The sequence below is a fragment of the Zingiber officinale genome, chromosome 2B, assembly GCF_018446385.1.
Source record: "Zingiber officinale cultivar Zhangliang chromosome 2B, Zo_v1.1, whole genome shotgun sequence".
In the NCBI taxonomy this organism is placed as follows: domain Eukaryota; kingdom Viridiplantae; phylum Streptophyta; class Magnoliopsida; order Zingiberales; family Zingiberaceae; genus Zingiber; species Zingiber officinale.
Window position 1 is genome coordinate 89,171,754 of NC_055989.1, and position 22,761 is coordinate 89,194,514.

Here is a 22,761-nt window from a genome sequence, read left to right on the forward strand (position 1 = left end):
TCTAGAGTGGTCACATCGAGTCCCATCTCGACGATCGTCGTAATATCTGGTTGAGTATCGTAGATATCTTAGATATTTTCTTTATCACTGAAGCATCTAAGATTGCCCCCTTAGCAATTACCTCCTGTTGACTCATCGAACCGCGATCTCATATAGGAATATAAGATAAAATTTAATATGGAAGATTGTTTAGTAGTTCTATAACCATAGGGGCAGAGGAATCAAATGTCGTAATCGATATCTATTAAGTAAATTTTGTTCGATAGTTTAACAAAAACTTTCACATGTATTTAGTTGGTAGATTGGTTGGACGATGCCTATAAAATAATTTTTAGATAGAAGTATTAGAAGAAGCCCTCTGTTTAGTTTAGTTGACATATTAGTCGGTTGACGGGTCTCCATAGGAAGCGCTCTCATCTTGAACCGATCCGCATCCGTTATCCTTACCCGCATGCGGCGTAAATCCATTACGGCGATATCCGAAAAAAAATTGCCCGCACCGTAAATTCGCACGCGTGGAATTTACGCTCGACACGTTCTCCGCATAAACAAATTTGGTAATCCTCGCCACCTCAGAGCGAACACATGAGGCAGTACGGACAACAGTTCTGGAAACTATTCTTCGGTCACTGTGACACATGTACGCCAATGGGCTTTCCTCCTCGTACTCCTTGATAAAGCGCGGGACCCACTCGGATCACGAGAGCACATGACCGGTGGCCAATGGGAGCAGCGAACGCCGGGCTCCACCGGCTCTAGCCAATCAAAAATTGACAACGAAATTACCCAAACCAGCCGGTTTTGCCAAACCACCTTGTACGTTCTCGATCAAGGTCTTGCGCCCCGTTCGCTCCTTCTATAAATAACGCCATGGCAAAGAAGCGATGAATGAAAGCGAGAGGAAGGGGAAAACATAAGGCGAAAATTCCAAAAAGATAGGGTTTCGGTGAAGGACGACGAGGGGAGACATGGGGAGGGGGAGGGTTCAGCTGAAGCGGATCGAGAACAAGGTCAATCGGCAGGTGACGTTCTCCAAGCGCCGATCTGGGTTGCTCAAGAAGGCGCACGAGATCTCGGTGCTATGCGACGCCGAGGTGGCCCTGATCGTGTTCTCCACCAAGGGAAAACTCTACGAGTACTCCTCCGACACCAGGTAGTCCTCGACCTCCCTTCCTCTGTCCGTCTCTTGCTTTAAATTTCTACCTAATTGGATGCGTGGTTGTGATTCTAGAATTGGAAAGATTTAGTTATTGTCACCAAGCTACTCACTGATTTTGAATCTCTTTGCTACGTATTCTTACATTTTTCTGGTTCAATATTGTTCTCGCCGTAATTTTTTTGGTCATAGAGATCCAATTTATTGGTCGTCCCTATCGCTTGCTAACGCACGACTAATCGTTGTTCTTGAGGTTAATTCGTTTTCCCCCTTTTTTTTTTTTTTTCTTTCTTTCTCATTAAATCTTCAATCTCTAATCCTCTTAACTTATATTTTCTCCATCGTACTCTGTACGAATCGTTCTTTTCATTGATGCGGGAGGGTCTATCCAGTCCGGATATTTATCCTGAACCCTGTCTAATTTCGAACTTAGCATCTTCCTTTCTGTTCACTAACTTTTAGACTGTATTCCCAGTAAGGCTAGTTACGATAAAGTTAATACACAGTCTCTCTCACACACGATAAAGTTCTTACATCTACAATCCATTTCTGATCAGATTGGTACCGTACGGTCATCTAGACATGGTGAGGAAAAATAGCGAGAAAAAATAGATAATTCTCACTCTTTGGTGACCATGTAAAAAACATATTAAAATGTTCCTTATTTCACTATAAATGAGAAATCAATACCAAGAGATATTAGAGTCTCCGGATCATAAAACTTAAAGTTGAGCAGACTAATGGAAGAATACGAAGAGCCTAAAACAAGTTATAGCGAACTATATGAATTCTAATAAATCATATGATCTCGAACAAGATTTATGCACATGATTTAGTAATATTAAAAATATTAAAATTTACCACAATAACTGAAAATAAATACTAAGATGACAAATTTGAATATAGTGAAATTGTCATCGTCATTCACAAAATTCCATAATTCTAGAAGAATAAACAATAGACGGATGGATGGTTAGGATGACAAAGTCGTATTCTCCTCATCAATTAAAAGTAGGGATATCATTCTACTATCAGTCCATCATTAATAACATAATACGGATGAATATATATATATAGATTAAATCTAACATAATAATAAACCTAAGGAATAGTTAAATGCCATGTCTTTTTTTTTAAAAAAATTTGATTATATTTTCTAATATATTGTGTGTTCTAATATATTTAGTATTGGAGATAATTTTTCCTTTTTTCTTTTTTTGAAAGGAGACCCTCTTAGTAGTGCCGAAAAGCATTTCAACATATATTTTTATCTCATTAACAAAAAATCAATCTCCAGTAACAGAAAATCATCGCAATTGATCTCATCCGTCGCAAACATCAACGACAATACAACTATTGACGAAGATTTCGTCACCTATAAATTTTTGACCAAACAAAAAGTTTTAGTGCACGGTGACTAGGCAAAAGTTATCATAAATTGTGATAGAAAATGCAATTGAAAATTTTTTTCTCACATATGATTAATCAAATCATTGTGACAAAATGTTGCCCCGGGCTACGGTGTAATAGAAAGATGTCAAGTTATTCATGGTTTGATCCCTAGTTATAAGTTACGATGTATTTATAGGGATTTTTTTTCTCTAAATAACCACGTAATCAGGGGATGTTGGACTTCCGGACTGCCCACCGCTAGCACTTCCCGATTTATGCTAACGACTGGTGAAAAATTGGACTGGACCATCTACCGTGTTACCTAATTCATCTTTCTTTTTCTTTTTTCTTTTTTCTTTTTTTTTTTAAATGTTTCAAACTGCAAAGCCCTTGTAGTTAATTACTTAATTATTCTCTCTCAAATCCAATGTAGAAGACTATTACGTAGCTTTTCTATCCCAATATCCTTAATGCCATCTTAAAACGGTATTAAGGATTCAAAATCTCCCACACAAAGATATAAAACATATTAATTTTACATTCATATTCAAACATATCAACTATTCAACAACAAACAGCAAATACAAATATTATCATATCCAATCATTATTTAATTTTACAAATTGTTCTATTTACAGTCACGTGCACGTAACACATTGAATCAATCATCTCATGAACAATATTTGACGGTATTACATATTAGATAGCTAGTCTAATATGACATTTAGCAATAAGGAAAAAAGATTAATATTTTGACTAAGGCTAACTTTATGTAAATTTATCTAGATCAATTAAGTAATAGTGATATAAGATGGGCTCGAAAAAAAGACTTGATCCAAGATAGCCAGTGTTAGGACATGTGCAAGTTAGAGGGGAGGGTGAATAGTTCCGATTACTTGTCGTCTTAATTTTGTGTTCGTCGTTTGAATGCACAATGGAAACTTAAATCAATACCAATGCCACATGTACAACTTCGGGATTTACTTGGTATCAATTTTTTAGGTGGCTAATCCAATACCTACTCCTAGTGATCTCCCTCCACTATGAATTTTTCATTTTCGGATACCTTCCGAAGGAGAAGAAGTCTCTTACAACATGTTCTTACATGAACACAACAACAAAACGAATACAAAGACAAAATAAAATCGAAAATGACTTTACAATAAGAAACTGGCTTTGAATGCTTTCTTGTTGCTTGGAAATATCTCTTGTTAATTCAAAAATATACCAACACTTTGCCTTAGAATCTCCAAGGACCGTCACCTTCAAATCTTCACGAAACCCTCTTTTATAGGGTTGCAGTCGGGCTGATTTCCATCTACTAATTGATTGGTAGATTTCACCGATTAATTGCCACATTAGATCTTATCATTTAAAATGTAAAACAACTATTTTTATCTTACCAATCAATTGGTTGATACTGATCGATCTAGTCAATCAATTCCGCAATGTTCCTATTCATTGCTACAGTGATACAAATTGAACCAACCTTTTGGCACAATCTATTGGTACAATAGCAAAACTCCCTAGACTAGGTCACTGCAACAACTCCTAAAATTAGTGCAACAACTTAAAGTTATTGTACCAACCCCTAAGTTACTATAGCAACTCTAGGAATTATTGTAGCAATTATATTTTCCGGGGTTTAAGACTTGCAACGAACCTTAGCTACTGTAGCAGAACCTTAGACTCTAAAAATACCTCAAAATATCAATTTCGAGATTTAGAGTTATCGGTCGATCGATCGATGAGCCCTATCAATCAACTAATACTCCTGATTCAACATTACCAAGTTGAATTACCATATTGCTTGGTATTCGGTTAATTTTAACATACCAGGATTTCTTTTGCTCGACATTTGGTCAACATTAACCTGTCGAGACTTCTCGTTGCCTAGCATCAGGTCAACCTTGACCTGCTAGGACTTTCGTCATGACCAAGTGTTCGATCCTTCATGATCCACTCGAACTTTCTGTCTCTTGCCAACTCCATGTTGAACTTTGGATCACCAAGTGTCTAGTCACCCATGATCCACTTGGACTTTTCGTATTTTGTCAAGTATCAGTCAAACTTGACTTACTTGACTATTCGCTCAACCAACTTAACATATTAATCAAACATCGTAATCTCAATTTGAGTTTGGTCAACCTGATCAATATTGACTAGAGGTCGATTGCACCAACAACTAGTATTTGGCCGAGATGTATTTTGTGGGAGATGATCATTTATGTTAGCTCTAGTATTTGGCCGAGATGTATAAGTTTGTGGGAGATCATCATTTATGTTAGCTCTGCACTCAAATCACTTGGGTAACATCAAAGCATTCGTTTGCTAGTAGTGTAAGGGATTTATGGTTAGTATCCTAATGTGAGAAAAGATGATTCGCTCACCCCAACGCCCTTGTCAATCCGTCCCTACGTCAACACGGGAGAGGTAAATCACGGGTGACTACTAGCCATTAGTGCAGTGGCCAAGACATGGGGGAAGACATACTCGGTCGCACCGAGTTTTAACCCCAGAGTCGAATGTGGCAACACCTCATCCCTAACCACCATATTGCCTCGAGGGAGCCTATGGAAAATGATTAATTAGGCTAGGTAACATCGACGCTGGGGTGACCAGTCCGATTCCACGAAAGTTTTCCACCTGCCACCAAGGTAAATCGGGAAGCACTTGGGCGGGCAGCCCAGAAGCCCAGCATCCCTTAGTTGCAAGTCCCATTTGGAGAAAAAATGTCTACAAATACGCCATAGCTAGGAGTTGAACCGTGGGTGTCTATGAGATAACTGAGCGCCCTTACAGCTACACCATAGCCCTTGAGACTTTATGGTTAGTGTTGGAATACAAACAATCTGCTGCCGGAGATTTTTAGGGGACTTAGTTGAATTTAAAATATTACACAGAATTTAAATTCAACTTACAGTTGAGCTGATCTGAGCAGATGATCTTAGGCTACCAGGAGGGGCTGGGTTTTATCCAAGCGTCAACCTCAGAGTGACCGAGTGAGCAGAGCGTCTGAGTAAAGAGGCCGTCAGACGAGGCAGATAGGCCTAACAGGAGAGGCCGGTCGGACGAGGCAGACAGGCCGAGCAAGAGAGGCCGATCGGGTCGAGCGGACAGACCGGGCGGACAGAGAGGTCAGCCGGGTCGAGTAGACATGCCGGGTGGACAGAGAGGATGGCCAGGTCGAGCAGACAAGTTGAGCGGACAGAGAGGTCGGCCGGGTCGAGCAGACAGGCCGGTCGAAGCAGACAGGTCGGGCTGCCAGAGGTCGGTCGGGTCGAGCAGACAGGCCGAAAGAAGCAGACAGGTCGGGCTGTCAAAGAGACTGGCCGATCGCGTGAAGATCCCGAGCGGGCAGAGAAGTCTGTCGGTATGACAAAGAGACCGACCGGGCGAGCTGACCGAGGCCTGTGAGTCGTAGTTTCCTTGAAACAAATTCGCCCACCTCCGGCTGTGCTTCGAGGCTTACAAGAGTCGTCTGTTTCCCAGAATACAACGACCGACTATGAATCCGACCAAACACGGGTAGTCACAGCGAGCTAAGTGGTACTCAAATGCTATCACGGGCACTTCGCCGAGCAGGAGATGCACGACAGAGGAGGAAGAAAAATGGGGAGCCTTTGCTTTGCTTGTCGTGTGTTCTCTGCCTATGATCGGAGCCTCCTTATATAGGAGCTCGGATCAATGACCAGAGTTAATGATCTTAATGGTCATTATTATGCATCCGTTTCACAGTAGCAAAAGATCTACGTGGCAAAATATTGGTTGTTCCACTTGGGCAAATTTTGCCCCGATCGGTCCGGTATTCGAGTCAACTTGGTTCAGTGCAATCCGGGCCCTGGATTTGCACCCTCCCCCCCCCCCTACGCACTCACACGTGAGAGAGAGTCTCTTCCCATGCATTTGTTCACATCCTCAATGTATGTGAATCAATATAAACCAACAAAAATACCTTGAAACTTCCAATGTGGGACTAAAGTCCCATTCACAATGGAACCTCTTTCCTCTTCCATTTCTTCTCCATTCATTTATTCAACAGTTAGTATCCTAGAACATAGATGGAGAGGAGCTTTGGTGCAACAGTAAGTTTATTATCATGTGATCTAGAGGTCATGGGTTCAAGTTGCGAAAATAACATCTTGCAAAGTAGGATAAGGTTGCATGATCACTCTCTAGAATTCCACATTAATAAGAGTTTCTTCGTACACTGGATTACCTTTATCTAGAGTTGTTAAACAGGCTAACTCGAAGTCGGGCGGGTTGGCCAGTGGCGGACCAACCATTTGGCGAGGCGAGCGAACCCATCATCTTAGAGGGTTGCAAGTTAGGTGGGCGGCCCTTCAAAAATTTAAAAAAAAAATAAAAATATTTTATATCTTCGACGTTTTACTTCAAAAATGTTTCATTAATCAAGTGTATTATGAAACAGATGTTTTAAATATAAATGGATGCAAACGTGTACTCATGTTTGATAAAAAAAATACTATTTCCATTTTAAAATTATAACAAAGGAAGATAATGGATTGATATTAAACTTGACTGATATGTATTTTTTAACCCACGGGTCAACCCATGGCCGTTGCGGGCTGACCCATGTGGGTCATGGGTCTAGGCGGGTCAGCCTGCAACGGGTTTGAGTTGATACAATTTCAGTCCAATTCACTTAAATTATTTAGCGGGGCAGATCAATTCGATAATCCAATTTAAATTGATGATTCTACCTTTATCCTAGAACATGGATACCTTACGTAAGATTTGTAGGTAGACCCGCGCGGGTCACAAGCTTAGGTAGGTTGACCTATAACGGACTTGGATTGATATAATTTCAATCCAATTCATTTAAATTATTTAGCAAGACGGATCAATTCGATTGATCCAATTTAAATTGACGATTATATCTTTATGCTAGAATATTATGGATACCTTAAGTAAGATTCTAGCATGTCAATTTAAATATGTTTTTGGATGTTCCCACGTGATGCCTTGCTTACTTTACATTAAAGCTTTACGAGGCGACCCCGATTCTAGTTAGCCTAAACATCCATTAGGTGCATTTTATTTATTTTGAAACATATTTTTTAATGATCGTATTTAAAATATGTCAAATCAATTGCAAACTTTGCAATTGTCTTTATTGAAAAGAATTGGAGATATGTGTTCAAACAAGTTGTCTTTATTTAAAATAGACTATTTTGTCTTGCCTAGCCTAGCCGAACTTGTATCACCTAGGCTTGTTATCAAACGTAGCACATGAAAATATATTTTATTGCTATGTTAATCCATTTTCTCAATCTAGAGAGATATTGGTACAAAGAATTTTGAGCCATTGAGTTCAGAGCCTTAACTTCCATGAAGATAGAAAGACAATTGTCTCAGGACTCATCCTAGTGAATGATTCATTTTTTTTAATTATACCTAAAGTAAAATGAGAGGCATGGACCCTAAATGACCGTTAAACCTATTCTCACAACTTTGAGACACGCACCAATGCACGACTCTTCTTTGAATACAATTTCTTCTCTGGTATTGCTTTTATTTGCACGTGATTTCTTCTCCAGCGTTCTTTTCTACCAATGCATGGATTCACTGAACAAGAGATAATCCTAATCTTCTTTTTTGACCATCTTCTTCGTCTTGCAACACGCGACACCAATTGTATCTTAATCGTGCAACAACGGTCGTTTGTGCAACCTAATCATGTCGATTCTCGCAGTGGCTATCTCACGCAACACAGGCTGATGGTTAACTTTTGCTTGTGTGACCTAATTGCACGGCGCGGTGGTTGTCGCACGCTACTCGGTCGCTTGTGCGAACGACAACCTAATTGCATGGTGGTTACTGCTTGTCGCCTTGTTACTACCTGCAACCACCGCATTGATCTTAGTATTACAGGACTAAATGAACTATCAATGTTATAGATTGAGAAAGAAATAGTCCAACAATTAGATTATTCAGATTTTATAAATATTTTTACCTCTAAAATCGTTAGGCATGTAGTGTTTAAAATAATATATTATTTTTTTATTTATTTATGTATTTAGTATATATATTATTTGTAAATTGAATTTTATCATTAGTTATCGTAGTAAAATGATTACTTTTTAGTATGCGCTTCAAGTCCTGTTGAATACAGGTACAACTCTGATTGAGTTAAATTATTCTTTTTCATATTTGTCTTGAAATATATCCTTAAATCAAATTGGAAGATAGCTTTTATATGAATATATTACAATCATAATTTTTTATATAGAATTCACAGTGTCATATATTGGCACGATAAATCAGGTTGGATGAATAAGTATATGAGAGTTTTAATTGTGGTATGCATTAAAATATAATATTTTTCTATGGTTTACGAAGGATAAAGGATAAGCAATTTCTTTGCTTCCTGAGAACATCATGTGGCACAAGTTTGTGATGGTTATATCATCATGGTTTTTTTGGTATAATAGTCAGAAATCGATTTTCAGGAACTGATGATATAGAATTTATCTCATTTTGTGTCTATGATTTATATATCTGCATGTACCTTCCTCCATATCTATAGAATCGATATTAGGGGGACCGCTAAGATAGTGAATCTATCTTTATGATGGTTATATGATAAAGGTACATCAATGAATTTATAACTACAGTTTTTTCCTTCATGTTAATAGCATACAAAACATCTGATAATAAAGTCACTTTTGTAACTTTAAATACTTGGTCATTTGGAAATTGATAAAGATACCATGTAGAGAAGTCATTTTGAAAAACACAATTCTTTTATAATTACACGGAGAAGTACAATTGAGTTTTGACTTCGTGAAAAGGGAGAGATTACATTGAACACAAGATCACTTCAAGACTATAAATAGGTTTTGAAATCTAATTTTATATCATCCAATATTGAGTGCCGAAACAAAGAGAAAGAGGGAGAGTATTAGAGACAATCAAGTGTAAGGCAAGGTTTCTCCTAAATATTGTCTTTCCTTTTGCCATTTCCCCTCTTGTGGAAGAAAAGGTGTTGTAATCCTTTTTTATATTGTGAGATTCTTTGCTCGTGGTTTTTGTTTCAATTTGATTGAAGCTTTTCCACGTAATTCTTTGGTGTTGCTTTTCCTAGATCTCATTTCTACTTCTACTAAAAGTGTGTGCTTCATACCACAACTATATAACAATGGTATAGAGCCAAGTTCGTACCATTTTTTAGTGCAACGATTTGATCAACTTAATGGAGAAGAAGCAGCATTAACAGTGGCAACAATAGCAGCAAAGTTTGAAATAGAGAAGTTCAATGAGAATAATTTCTCATTATGGAAAATGAAAATGAAGAAAATCTTAACAAAAGAAGACTACTTGGAGACAATTAGAGAACAACCAGTGGAAATCACCGATGATAGCAAAAAGAAAAAGACAACTCGATACATGAAGCTCTCACCGATGCAAGGTCCCGGAGAAGGGTCGATCATATATTTTTTTTTTGATGAAAGGGTAAATATATATCATCAAAAGAAAAAACACAACATACAAAACTTATGATCTCTCCTCATGTTATGTCTGACAAAGTGTCAGATCTGAGAAGCTATCTAAGATATAACATACAAGTGCTCACATGTATACCGACACTCTCTGTGTGTACCAACACTCTCTCTGAACCTCCACCATCAGATGCTTTACGGTCAAGTACTCATCATCGGTATAATTGTGGGGGATCAGTCACTGACCGGGCTCTGTCGTCAATGTTAAACAATCATCTCCTGTGGCCATCTCCATGTTGAAAGAAGCCCAGCATCCTCTAGAACTATCTTCACTATGTTGCGAAAAATCCGGCTCCTCCGGTCATCAGTGCTAGCCAAGCTAGGCCGAATGATGTGTGATAAGCTTGTCTCTCCTCTGCCCATGACCCAAGTGGGTCCTCACTTTTAGCATCAACTTGCACATAAGTCACCATCACCATCCCCTTCTCTCTTTTAGCAAGTGGACAACTATCAACTGATTTGTAATGCCTTTATCACGAACGGTTTGTTGTAGGCTAGATAGATTATTCTGGTAGATCTATTTACCCTCATGGACTTTTTGACAAAGTCTCAACCATAAACGGAGTTAGAATGTCTTTACCATGAGTCGTTTGTTGTGGATTAGATAGTTGATCCGGGTGGATCTATGCACCTATACATCCTCACCAACAATATATACACTCTCACTCAGGGTGGATGCTCACACTCAATTCTCACCATCTCAAGGGTTGACTGCATTGAGTCTATTGTATATAGTTTTATCTTGCATTTGCAAGAAGACTTTCCACGTCTCAAGGTCATATGATAACAACTTTATCATTACACTAAGCCTCCCTTTTACACCTGTTCCTGTCGAGAAACTAAGAAGACGGAACTGCCAGTGTGACGTGTCTGGAATGTTGACCGCATCTCCATGACCCGGACGGTGAGCTATCTTCTATGTTGGCCAAGTCATCGGAAGACCTCCGGTTGATACTACCTGCAGCCAGCGTCCGGGTTGCCCTGGTCCCTAATACCCCGATGATCGAGGCGGGCCCCACGAACATATAAGCAATCGAATAATAGCAGAACAATGAAATAAATGTAGGACGAGTACGATGACATACCCTGGCCCCGGGGGGCGCCCTCGGATGGGTCGGTGAGCTGGTCACGGTGTTGATCGAGTCGTCACGGCCCGGACGAGTAGATGGGTATGAACCAACTAAGGAGCCGGATCTGGGGGCGACGACATGGGGTCCTATGCAGCATGGATCCAAGAGGCGGTATGTCGGCCGAAATATGACGACGGCTCCTGAGCCGGAATACGTGGAGGTTGTGGTTCGGTCGGTGGTTGTCGCTAGAGGTGGCACCGGAGGGCGGCAATGAGCGAGGAGTAAGCGTTAAGGACGGAACTGACGATACAAGCGCAGAGGGTGCCAGGCGAAGTAGGCAACTACCCGCTCGGGGGAGGAACCGAAAGGGGAGGCGAGCTCGGAGATCTTGGGCAGGAGGTCATGGCCCTCGGAGAGCTGGTCAGCGGCGACAGTCTCAGCACAGCGGAGAAGGAGGCCGAAGAGGCGAATTCCACGGGATTCCTCGCCAAGGGGGCCGCCGTCCGAGGCTGACTCCTCGGCGGAAGAGGAAGCGGAGGCGGCTGGAGGTTCGGCCTTCGGTTGCTAGAGGAGCTTCTTGGCTGCGTGGTCATTGTCGAGGTCAAAGGGGGCGTGGCGGAGGCAGCCCTCGCTAGTAGCATCCGGCTCCGGACGAAGGCGGCGAGAGGCGACTATGATGCGTCACCAACGAGAGGAGAGGGAGAGAGGAGAGGAGGCAATCTCGTCGACCAAGGGTGGCCGGCGCCGGAGACGAGGAGGAGCAATGAGCGAGGTCGGCGGCGAACTAGGCGGAGGCAGCTCCCCCTCTTTTAACACAAAACCCTACTCATGCCAAAAGACAAAACTGCCCCTCTGCCTTCTCCTAACTACTCCTATGCCATTAGCTACATCCGCATCACCTTTCCTTCAGCTGGTGGCCTTTTGTCTCCATGACTTCTTTGAGCGTCTCTTATCTCAACATCTCAACTCGGACTTTCCATAAACGATGCTAAAATGATCCGACTGGGATCGGGATGGGTTGATAATGGACGAAGATCTCGGACACATCAACAACACTTACAAAACCATGACGAAGAGGTTGGATGCCGCATCGGGATTAGGATGACCACTGGACTATTGATATTTTATGCTAATCAGAGGAAGGTTAGAAGGGGGCTGAGGCAGACATTGTTGAGACCCCTCTGACGCTCAAGTTAAGCCTTAAAAATAAAAAATAGAGTAGCAGCTAGGTGAAATAACATAGAATAATGTACCTCTTGATGTTGACATCACTACCTATATAGGGGGGTGAAAAGTAGTGAAAAATTATATTGCCTCTTCCCAAAAGATTGTTGGAGAAAATAATCTGTTGCAGGAGATTTCGGGACATAGCTGAATTTAAAATTACATAGAATTTAAATTCAAGTTGCAATAGAGATGACCTGAGCAGATGATCTCAGGTTACCAGCAGGGGCTGGTTTCTGCCAAGTGATGAAGGCAGTCTGCACAATATTCACAGAACGAGATGATCGACCAAGTAGAACGAGCGGGCGCAGCAGATCAGAAAGGCCGACCGAGCAGAAAGGCTAACCTAGCGGGCAGACAGGCCTGGTGAGAGGCAGGTCAGGCGATCTGGTGTCCGACGGATAAACAGGCAGGTCGGGCGAAGCAGACCGGTCGAGCGAGAGGTAGACTGGGCGGACAGACAGGTCTAGCGAAAGGCAAACAGGCGAGTAGACAGGTCTGGCGAGAGGCAGACCGGGCGAGCAGACATGTCGGGCGAACAGACTGGCTGACCGGGTGAGCAGACAGGCCGATCGGGATAAGCAGGCAGACCGGGCGAATGAAGAGACCAACCGGGAAAACTGACCGTGGCCTGCGACTAATGCAGTTTCCTTGAAACAGATTCGTCCCACCTTCGGCAGTGCTTCGAGGTTTACTCGGGTCGTCTGTTTCTCAGGATACAACGATTGACTGTGATTTCATCAAGCACTAGTGGTCACGGCGAACTGAGAGCCACCCGAATGCTATCACGAGCACTCTGCCGAGCAGGAGTTGCACGACAGAGAATGAGGGAATGAAGGTGGAGAGAAGCTTGTGTCGCTGTATCTCTTCTGCTTGTAATCGAAGTCTCCTTATATAGGAGCTCAAATCAACGACAACATTAATGGCTAATTAAGGACCATTACTTGCCGAGTAGCGAAACGTCTACTGTTTCACTCATTATCGCTCGACCGTTTTGATTATGCATTAATCTCGACTTTAATGCATCAGTTACACAGTAGCAAAAAGGTTTACGTGGCAAAATATTAGTTGTTCCCCTTGGTACGACATTCGGCGCGCGCAGGTCGTGCCCGCACATGAGTCAACATGATTCAGTGAAATCCGAGCCCTGGATTTGCACCTCCCCTGCGTACCCACGCGTGAGAGAGAGTCTCTCCACATGCATTTGTTCACATCCTCAATACATGTGAATCAATATAAATCAACCATCATGCCATGAAACTCCCAATGTAAGACTAAAGTTCCATTTACAATGGAGTTTCTTTCCTCCTCCACATTTTCTCCATTCACTTGTATTCAACAAAGATGTCCTTTTTCACCGTCACTTGAGGGCACATCCTTTGTAATTGGTGCCATTATGACCGCTGAGTCAAGCTGGGCGTCATATAGAGAGCGTAACTCATTTAGACTCGGTGCTCAGTTGCTCGGTCTTTCAGCTGATCAATGCTTGGATGCTCGAGAGTGCAACTGGACTCGACACTCGATGATCTGCACATGACAGTCGACACTCAGTAGTATCAACACTTAGTAGTTGGCATTGACAATTGACAGGCGGCTATCGACACTTGCTAGTCGACACACGACAGTTGGTACATAGCAATCAACATTAAGCAAGTGACACGGGTGATCGAGATTCAGGGTGCTCGAGTGCTCCAGAGATCAACTCTCACAACCCACTTGGGCTCGGGCACTCAAGTGTGCAACTACTTAGTCGCTCACTCAAGCTTGAGCAACCGTTCGGCGATCTCAATCCACTCGAGCTCAGACACTTGAGAGCACAACCTACTCAAGTTCAGACACTCATTCAGCGATCACAACCCACTCGGGCACTTGAGATCGCAACATACTCAAGTTCGGACAGTCATTTGGCGATCACAATCCACTCAGACTCAAGCTCGAGCACTCTGATACTAGGGAGCACAACCCGCTCGGGCTCAAGCCCAACAATTGGCTGCTAGTCCAAGCCTGTTTTAGGTAACTCAGCATGGTGACTTGACTGGCTTGAGATGGGGTCGCATAGGTGCATCTTGCTGACTTAGCATGGACTAGATTTCGACAGTGTCAAACTGTCAATTACTAAGTAGAAAAATCATTTTGGAAAACACAATTCCTTTATGGCTGAGAAGTACAATTCGGTTTTGATGTCATGAAAAGTAAGATTACATTGATCATGATCACTTCAAGACTAAATATATATTGAATATAATCTTGTGTCATCCAATATTGAGTGTAGAAACAAAGAGAAGAGGGAGAGTATTAGAGAGAATCAAATGCAAGGCATGATTTTTCCTAACTACTTTGTCTTTCTCTTGTCATTTCTCCTCTTGAGGTAGAAAAAGTATTGTAATCCTTTGTTATACAGTGGGATTTTTTTCTCTTGTCATTTCTCCTCTTGAGGTAGAAAAAGTATTGTAATCCTTTGTTATATTAGTGAGATTCTTCTTGTTTGCCCGTAGCTATTTTGCTTCAATTTGATTGAAGCTTTTCCATGTAAACCTTTGGTGTTCATTGATTTCCCTAATTACTTTGGCTAAATATGTGTGCTTTGAATGCCACGACTTTAGAGCAAGCAATGTCAGCCCGGGAGATCTATCCGAATTGTAGATAGGGCTGTAAACAAATCGAGTCGAACTTTGGAGTGTTCAAGTTTATTTGATAAGGTAACCAAGTTGAACCGAGCTTAAAATGAACCAAGCTTTTGAAATAAGTGTTCAAGCTTGACTTGGTTTATTTTTTATGAGCTTGAGATTGTTTGAAGCTTAACTTGAACTTGGTTCATTTAGATGTTATCAATCTCTCAATTCAAAATTGGCTTGAGCTTGGTTCAAACTCTTGGTTCAAACTTGGCTTGAGCTTGGTTCATTTAGATGTTATCAAGCTCTCAATTCAAGTTTGTTTGATTGTTTAAAATTTTAGTTGTTTAATTGGTTATTGAGCTTGATAATTTAAATTTATTTATTTTATTATTTATTTAGCATATTGAAAAGAATTTTATTAATAAATATGGTCCGTGAACATTGTTTATAAACGTTGTTTATGAACATTATTCACGAACGTTAACGAGCTAAACACATATGTGTTTAAGTTTAATTGTTTAACTTAACAAGTTGTTTAAGCTTGTTTGTTTAATTAATCTTATGTATATTAAATGAACATAAATAAATTCTTATCACATTGAACATCAAACTTATTCACAAACGTTTGATTCATTTACAATCTTAACAGTATGTTATGAGCGCCAAAGCCGACATTCCAAACTGCCTTTCTCTTTTTCTCATATTTTTTTTTTCTCTCATGATATATCTGAATTTGTCTCTTTTTCAAATACCGTTCGACCCCGGTTATAACAGGGGTAGGCGTTAGCATGGCTCTGACCTTGAGAACAAGACAAACATAACGTTACCGAATAGATATTTTTAATACGCATCGCATTGCATTTAGAGTGCACTAAATAATCAAAGTATGTCTCTTTGACAACTAAAATATGGACAAGACTCATTGTCCACAAGTTCTTCCATACGACATTATACTTGCTGTCAGTGTCAGGGCATAAAGTAATTCTCTAGCTATATTCTTCATCTGACAACGTGGCTTGTGTTAATCGTTTCTTTTTTGCATGAGCAGTGAGTTGCCCACCGAGTAGTGGCAGAGATATGTTTCTGTTTTGCATGTGCACACCTAGTGAATTTTATTAAAATCGCACGTTCAGATGCACACGCACAAGCCACGTACACTACGTATGAGTCTTTTTCAGAACATTTCTTTTAAAAAATTTATTTTTCATACAGTATGGAAAATATTCTTGAACGCTACCAACGCTACTCTTATGCTGAAAGAGCTATTATGGAAACAGACAGTGAGTCTCAGGTACCATACATCATTCCACAATTGGCCAATTCCTTTGATATTGCTCATCATCTTTAACATGTTTGAGCTCGTTCATATATAGGAGAACTGGTACGGTGAATATCAGGACCTGAAGGCAAAGATTGAGGCATTACAAAAATGTCAAAGGTGATTTGTGATTGTTAGTAATATGTTGTGATTTTGTCCAATGGTTCATTTCTATAGATCTGTCAAAGCTATAAATGATGAGCCACTTTTCCTCTCTGTTCCAAAACATGTTACTTGTATAATTGGAAGATACAAGCATTTTTGGTCAAAGTTTGCATAGAGATTTACATGCATAACCCCCTTCGACATCAGGCATCTCACTGGGGAACAGCTTGACAAACTGACACTAAAAGAACTCCAGCAACTGGAGCAACAACTTGATACAGCTTTAAAAAAGATAAGATCAAGAAAGGTAGTTAACCTTCTGCTAAATATTATTCGTCAAAATTCATAATAATGTTATAGTAGTATATTGCCTCTCGACGTCTTATTGTTTCTAAAGAAAATCTGACAGCTCTGTTTCCTTAGTGGATGGAAGTATGCAGGTAAAACAAGTCTAGCTGACCATTCTGTTTTTGATTTTGTAGAACAATACGTTGTTTGAGACAATTGCCGAACTAGAAAGAAAGGCAAGTCCTAGTTTCTTTTGTTCACATGCAATACTTGTAAAGTAAACGAAAGCTCTGATTCACGTTTTAGAGACTTCCAAAGTTGATTTCAATTTGAGATTTTTAATAATGTGGAGCCTATGTGATTAACTTGCAATTCAGGTTAATATTATATATTTATCTTAGATTGACAGTTTTAATAAGTTATGTATAAATGATATTCTATTGTTAGTTCATAGGTTACATTGTTATTATACCCTTGAATAGTTTATTTAAGTGGATTAAGCTAACTGGAATAACACGTTAAATTTGTTTGAGTCATGACATTCCACTCAAAAGTTAAAGCTATGCCATGACTTATATTCTTTAAAATAATTCTACCACTGAGTGTGCATAATCTATCAGTGCTAAAAAATTATCAAGCATGTAAATCAAAGGGAAACCCATCTATCTTTAAGATTAAGCATCTGAATTATATATATATATATATATATATATATATATATATATATATATATATATATAACAATCCTATCACTATTTATGTCAGGTTTCCCCTCCACTCCCTAAATCCTAGAAGGATGTCCATGTAGGTTCCCTAAACATGCATATTTGAACAAATTGAGAACATTCAGGAAAATCAAATACATAGTTGCCTTATGTCGAATGCTATTAGTAGTTTAAGGAAATCAGATCACCAATATCTGTTTTCTGAGAAAAGTGGAAAACCCCAATTTGGTGAAAGCAGGATTTATAACCCAACGTCTTCCAATACCATTCAGTAGCAACACATTTATTACCCATATTGCCTCTGAAACATTCATAGCTCCTCCTTTTATTATAACTTTAATTAGCCTCTTGTCTTCATGCAGAAGAAGACGCTGCAAACGCAAAACAGTGATTTGGAAAGAAAAGTAAGTTGTAAAATTGGTGTTCTTGTTTAGAGATCTTATTCTGAGCAATCTTCTCTCTGGACCTCAAGTTGAATGAAAATGTTTTGTTTGGAACAGCTCGATGAGAAGAGTCATGCTGAGGCTCCCACCCAACATAATGAAACTGAGCATCACATTGAAGCACAAAGAAGCCCCTTAGCCATACTATCGCTATCAGGAAACTCCAGCATAAGCATCGGGTATATCTATAATATCTACACTTTTTTTTTAATGTTTATCAATATTTAGAACTGCAATTATCATTTCTAAATTATTATCGTCTTTTATCATTAATCAAGACCACTTTCCATTATTATTATATAATCAACATGTCTAAACAACATAAATGCTATAAATGGATGCTAATTGATTAGAGTGACAGATTTATTACAATAGATAAGGATCAATGTTCGACGGACGCATACCGTCATAGAAAAAATTCTTTCCATCTCCTAACCATTTGACGATCAGTTATAAGCTGACTCCGCGATTTATCTCCCTCACATAACCTATGGATGGACTATGAGAAACATCGGGTTGAGATGAACATAATCATCTTTACTATAACAACTGTTATAAATATCAATATGCATAAATGTCAACCATGATATAAGTATCAATATATGTATAAATGTCAACAATGACATAACTATGATAAATGAATTATGGGAGCTAATATTGCCATTGCACTTATGAGTTAAAAGCTCCCTCACCAATAGAAAATAATATTATAGCACCCAAGAACAAATAAATACTTACTGCATGCTTCAATACGATACCACAACAACTGTCTTTAATTCTTTTTATTACAATTGTTCAATTTTAAATACTGATTCAGTGAATGAGGGGAGGCCCCAGGTGGAGTCTGAAAGTCAACAGACCAGAGTAGATGGTAGTAGAAATCCACGATAGATCAAAGCCCGAGTAACCTGGCCGCTGAGATCTCTCCACGCCGATCGACCAAAGACGATGGGGCACCCAAGGGGGTACAACTCTCCACTCAACCAGATATTTATGGGGCTCTGCTCCCTATCTAATCCCGATCCGCTAATGTCGATCGGACATATACTTACGTATTCAGCTCCCCACTCAGTCAAAGACTCACGAGACTCAGCAACATATCATTCCGATCGGCTAATACCGATCAGACATATTTTCTGAGGTCTAACTCTCCATTGTGATGCTATCATGGCCCAGCCATTCCGCATGATAAACAAGTTCCATGTTCTTAGGTCCATCTTTTGACTGTAGCTCAATAGGCCTTTCGATTCATAAACTCGTTTTGCCATTAATATAGCACATGAATTTGTCAGAGAATAAGAAGATTGTATCTTTGCATGGTTACGCAATACCCCCATACTTACGATGAGACTGCAAGATACGATGAAAGCATGACGATTAGACAGATTATCTAGCAGCACCATTAAATGTAGAGATCACAAGAGGTATTATAAAAGGAATCCCTCTCTGCTTGCATAGATACACGAGTCCATTGCTTTTCTTCAATTTACTTCACTATTCTTCTTCCCAATAGTCTGACTTGATCGTTGCAGTAGTTGCGCTAGGGACCCCATACCTGCTTACTGACGATCTTCCTCCTTTCTTTGTACTGGTGATTGTAGACGTTCTCCAACATTCCCCAGTCAAAGTCTTCTTCCAGTCAACCTCCTTGCTAGTTCACCGATAGTCCACTATTCACAATTTCCAAATAGGATAAAATTTGGTATCATTTGTGAGAATCTCTACGCTTGATTTGGAACGCAAAGATGGACGACATCGAAAGTTTGCAACCATAATCTTGCCACAAGAAGATTTAGATTTACTGATAATGGCCAAAGCACATGCACGGTCAGAAAAGTAACAAACAGCTAAGCCACCTCTCTTAAAAGAGCTTGTGGCATTATTCCATGGATCACATACCACTGATAGAAGGTCCAAGCTAAGGCAACAAGCTTAGTTTCCCAAGGCCTTGCTTCAAATGCTCATGGAAGATTCAGTTAAAGTCGAGTAGTCCCAAGCATCCTTTGTGGGAGATTAGTCTCCTTGCGATCCTAAGTGAGGGAAGGTCCCAGCTGTCGATGATTCACCCGGCAGCCGAATGTGTCCTTCACCAAAGATATTTTTGAAGAAAAGTTGCTCAAGCATTTCTGACATTTACCGATCGGAGAATTTGAAGGCTCCATCAATCCTGAGGAGCATCTCCGATGATTCGAAAACGCCGCTCTGCTGTACCAGTACACAGATGGTGTCAAGTCTGAGCGTTCTTAATAACTTGTTCAGCTCGGTACAGAGATGGTTTGACCGACTCCCTATTGATTGCATCAAGTGTTTCAAGGATTTGAAAAGGATTTTCCTACGCCATTTCACCAATAGTCAAGGTACCACAAGACCAACTTGAGTCTCTTCGCCCTCAAGGGAGAGCAAAGGAATCTTTGAAGACTTATATAAAGCAGTTCAATCAGGTAGCTATGGATGTTTCTTTCGTCACCTCTGAAATATTAATGAGTGTCTTTTTACAAAGACTCGTTGATGGAGGCTTTTTTTCATTCCTTGGTGAGAAAGCCCGGCAAGGATTTTGAAGAAGCCCACACCACTCGGAAGAAAGATGATAGTTTGTTGGGGCGAACGATCAAATGCATCAACATTGAAGAAGCCCACACCACTCGGAAGAAAGAAGTGTTGGGGCCTTGATCACCGACTGGGGGAGGCGAATAGAAGGTCACTCATTTTGTTTACTTTCCTCTACTTGTTAGCACAATGGAAATACACATAACCAAATATAAAAGTTAACTCTAGAGACAAGAAGAAAGAAAACAAACCCTAACACGTTCGTTTACGTGGTTTAGAGATAATGCTCCTACTCCATGGTTGCCCGTAAGGTGGACGATCCCTCAATTCGTCGGTGGAGTAGTCTCTGAAATTCCGGCTAACTCAAAACTCCTTGTCGATGAAGAAATTTCATTACAAATTCGATCAAGAACTCTTGGATTGCTTTAAACTTTAAAGACTCTATTAGGGGTTAACCACCTCTAATTTCATCACCAAAGTCCGTCAATCCGAGTTCCATTATATAGAGCTTGGAAGGAAACACCCAAGCTGTATTTCCGCCACTAATCAACTGACATACTTACCAGTCGACTACTCACCATGGATCAGTTGGCTAGTCTTCATGGCCTGAGCGGACAGAAATATTCTGTTCGCTCCCAATCAATTGCCCAATCGACTGACAATCCTAGAATCACAAACCTTGGAATTCCATTTCGGATTTATTGGTTCTCAACCACCAGTCGACTAAGACATATACCATTCAACTGGTAAACCCTAATTTAGGATTTTTATCTTAGAGTATAATCAGTCATGCACTCGTCCTTGCTCACACAGCCAAATCACACTTGGATTTACACAACCAAGCCTCAAGCTTGGACTTACGCCGCCAAGACTCACATGCTAGGATTTCACCTTTGCCAAGATCACACTTGAACTTTCCTTTACACCTATCACCTGCACACTTAACAGCGCATATCAAATACAAATGCAAACCCTAACTTAAAACATTTGCCCAAATATTAAAACCTAAGAGTGCACTGATTGCTCTAACAATTTGCCCTTTTTTTATGTTTGGCAACCATTTAAATTAGAAAAATAATATAACAACAATATATATATATATATATATAAATAAATATGTAATATACTCATGTATATGCAACGGAACCTAATCTTTGGCTCTCTCTCCACTTAAGCTCCCCATTTCCATTTAAGCTCCCCCTTGAGTTAGGATTCCTTATAAAGGTATATATATTTCCCATTTAAACCTAAATTTTACCTCCTTTGTCATAGATCAAAAAGAGCTCCAATAATATCTCAATTATTGGACTCTTATATCTCTAATGATCATAATCATCATGTATTAATGTCCCATATGATTACATACATGTATATCATTCTTTTGGTCATTTCCTATTCCTGAAAACAGTTTCAGACTGTCTCAATCAACTGTCATAGTCCCCAATCGACTGCCCTTATCGAATCCACCTCATAGAGTTATTTTATGTTCAATGAATAATATTACCAGTCGACTCATTTCTGATAGCAATCAACTAGCAACCAATATTTTAGCCTAAACTCATTTTAGAACGAACTCAATTTCAAAAATAGAAATTTTCTAGACCTTCAAAAATTCTTAAATTTTATAGAGAAGTTTACTATTTTCTACTTGGGAAAAATAAAATTTAAAATTAATTTATCACGGATCCTAAGATAGATAAAATTAAAAACCATTTAAATGGTTAAATTGTGGCAAAAGGCGAATACGCTCACCCCCAGCGCCCCCGTCAACCCGTCCCAAGACCAACACGGAAGAGGTAAATCACGGGCGTTTTTAAATGGTTAAATTAAACCTTAATCTAAAGTCCTAATTTTAGCTTCTTTTTCATGTATCTGTCCATACTAAACCATAATATATCCCTAATATTAATTTATATGAAATCTATACATCTAAAACTAATTTTCATACAATCTGAATCTCATTTTATATTTTCATACATGAATCTCATCCAAATTATATCAACCAACTAGATTAGAGACTAAATCCAAACTTTTAGATTCAGATTTTTTTTCTAAGTCCTCAAGCCTTGACTTCAAGACTTGATTTTCTAATTCTATATTTCAATCCTAGAATCAACTTGTTCATCATGCACATTCCTAGACCTACCCTTCTTAGGCATGTATCTCCCTTTCTTGGGATTAGTATCTAGATTTTTCACCACCTTCCTCTCCTTAGGCAAAGTGGGTTGTTTTTTATTAGGTTTAATCTTTGAATTTGATTTCCTAGGGTTAACAACCATGTTAACCTTGTTCCTATTGTTATATCTAAAATCATAATTATGCATGGACTAATAAACAACATGATTTCTAATATAT

At 39.7% G+C, this 22,761-nt stretch overlaps 1 protein-coding gene across 1 annotated transcript in view; it reads left to right on the forward strand.

The window, feature by feature from the left end:
* Nucleotides 1-875: 875 nt before the first annotated feature.
* Nucleotides 876-22,761, forward strand: part of LOC122046278 (truncated transcription factor CAULIFLOWER A-like) — a 37,202-nt gene continuing 15,316 nt past the window's right edge. The window contains exons 1-7 of the mRNA XM_042606888.1: nucleotides 876-1,153; nucleotides 16,193-16,271; nucleotides 16,354-16,418; nucleotides 16,611-16,710; nucleotides 16,886-16,927; nucleotides 17,779-17,820; nucleotides 17,917-18,038. Of these exons, the coding sequence (XP_042462822.1) occupies nucleotides 969-1,153; nucleotides 16,193-16,271; nucleotides 16,354-16,418; nucleotides 16,611-16,710; nucleotides 16,886-16,927; nucleotides 17,779-17,820; nucleotides 17,917-18,038 (635 nt within the window). The 5' untranslated portion in view covers nucleotides 876-968. The remainder of the gene's footprint in view (nucleotides 1,154-16,192; nucleotides 16,272-16,353; nucleotides 16,419-16,610; nucleotides 16,711-16,885; nucleotides 16,928-17,778; nucleotides 17,821-17,916; nucleotides 18,039-22,761) is intronic.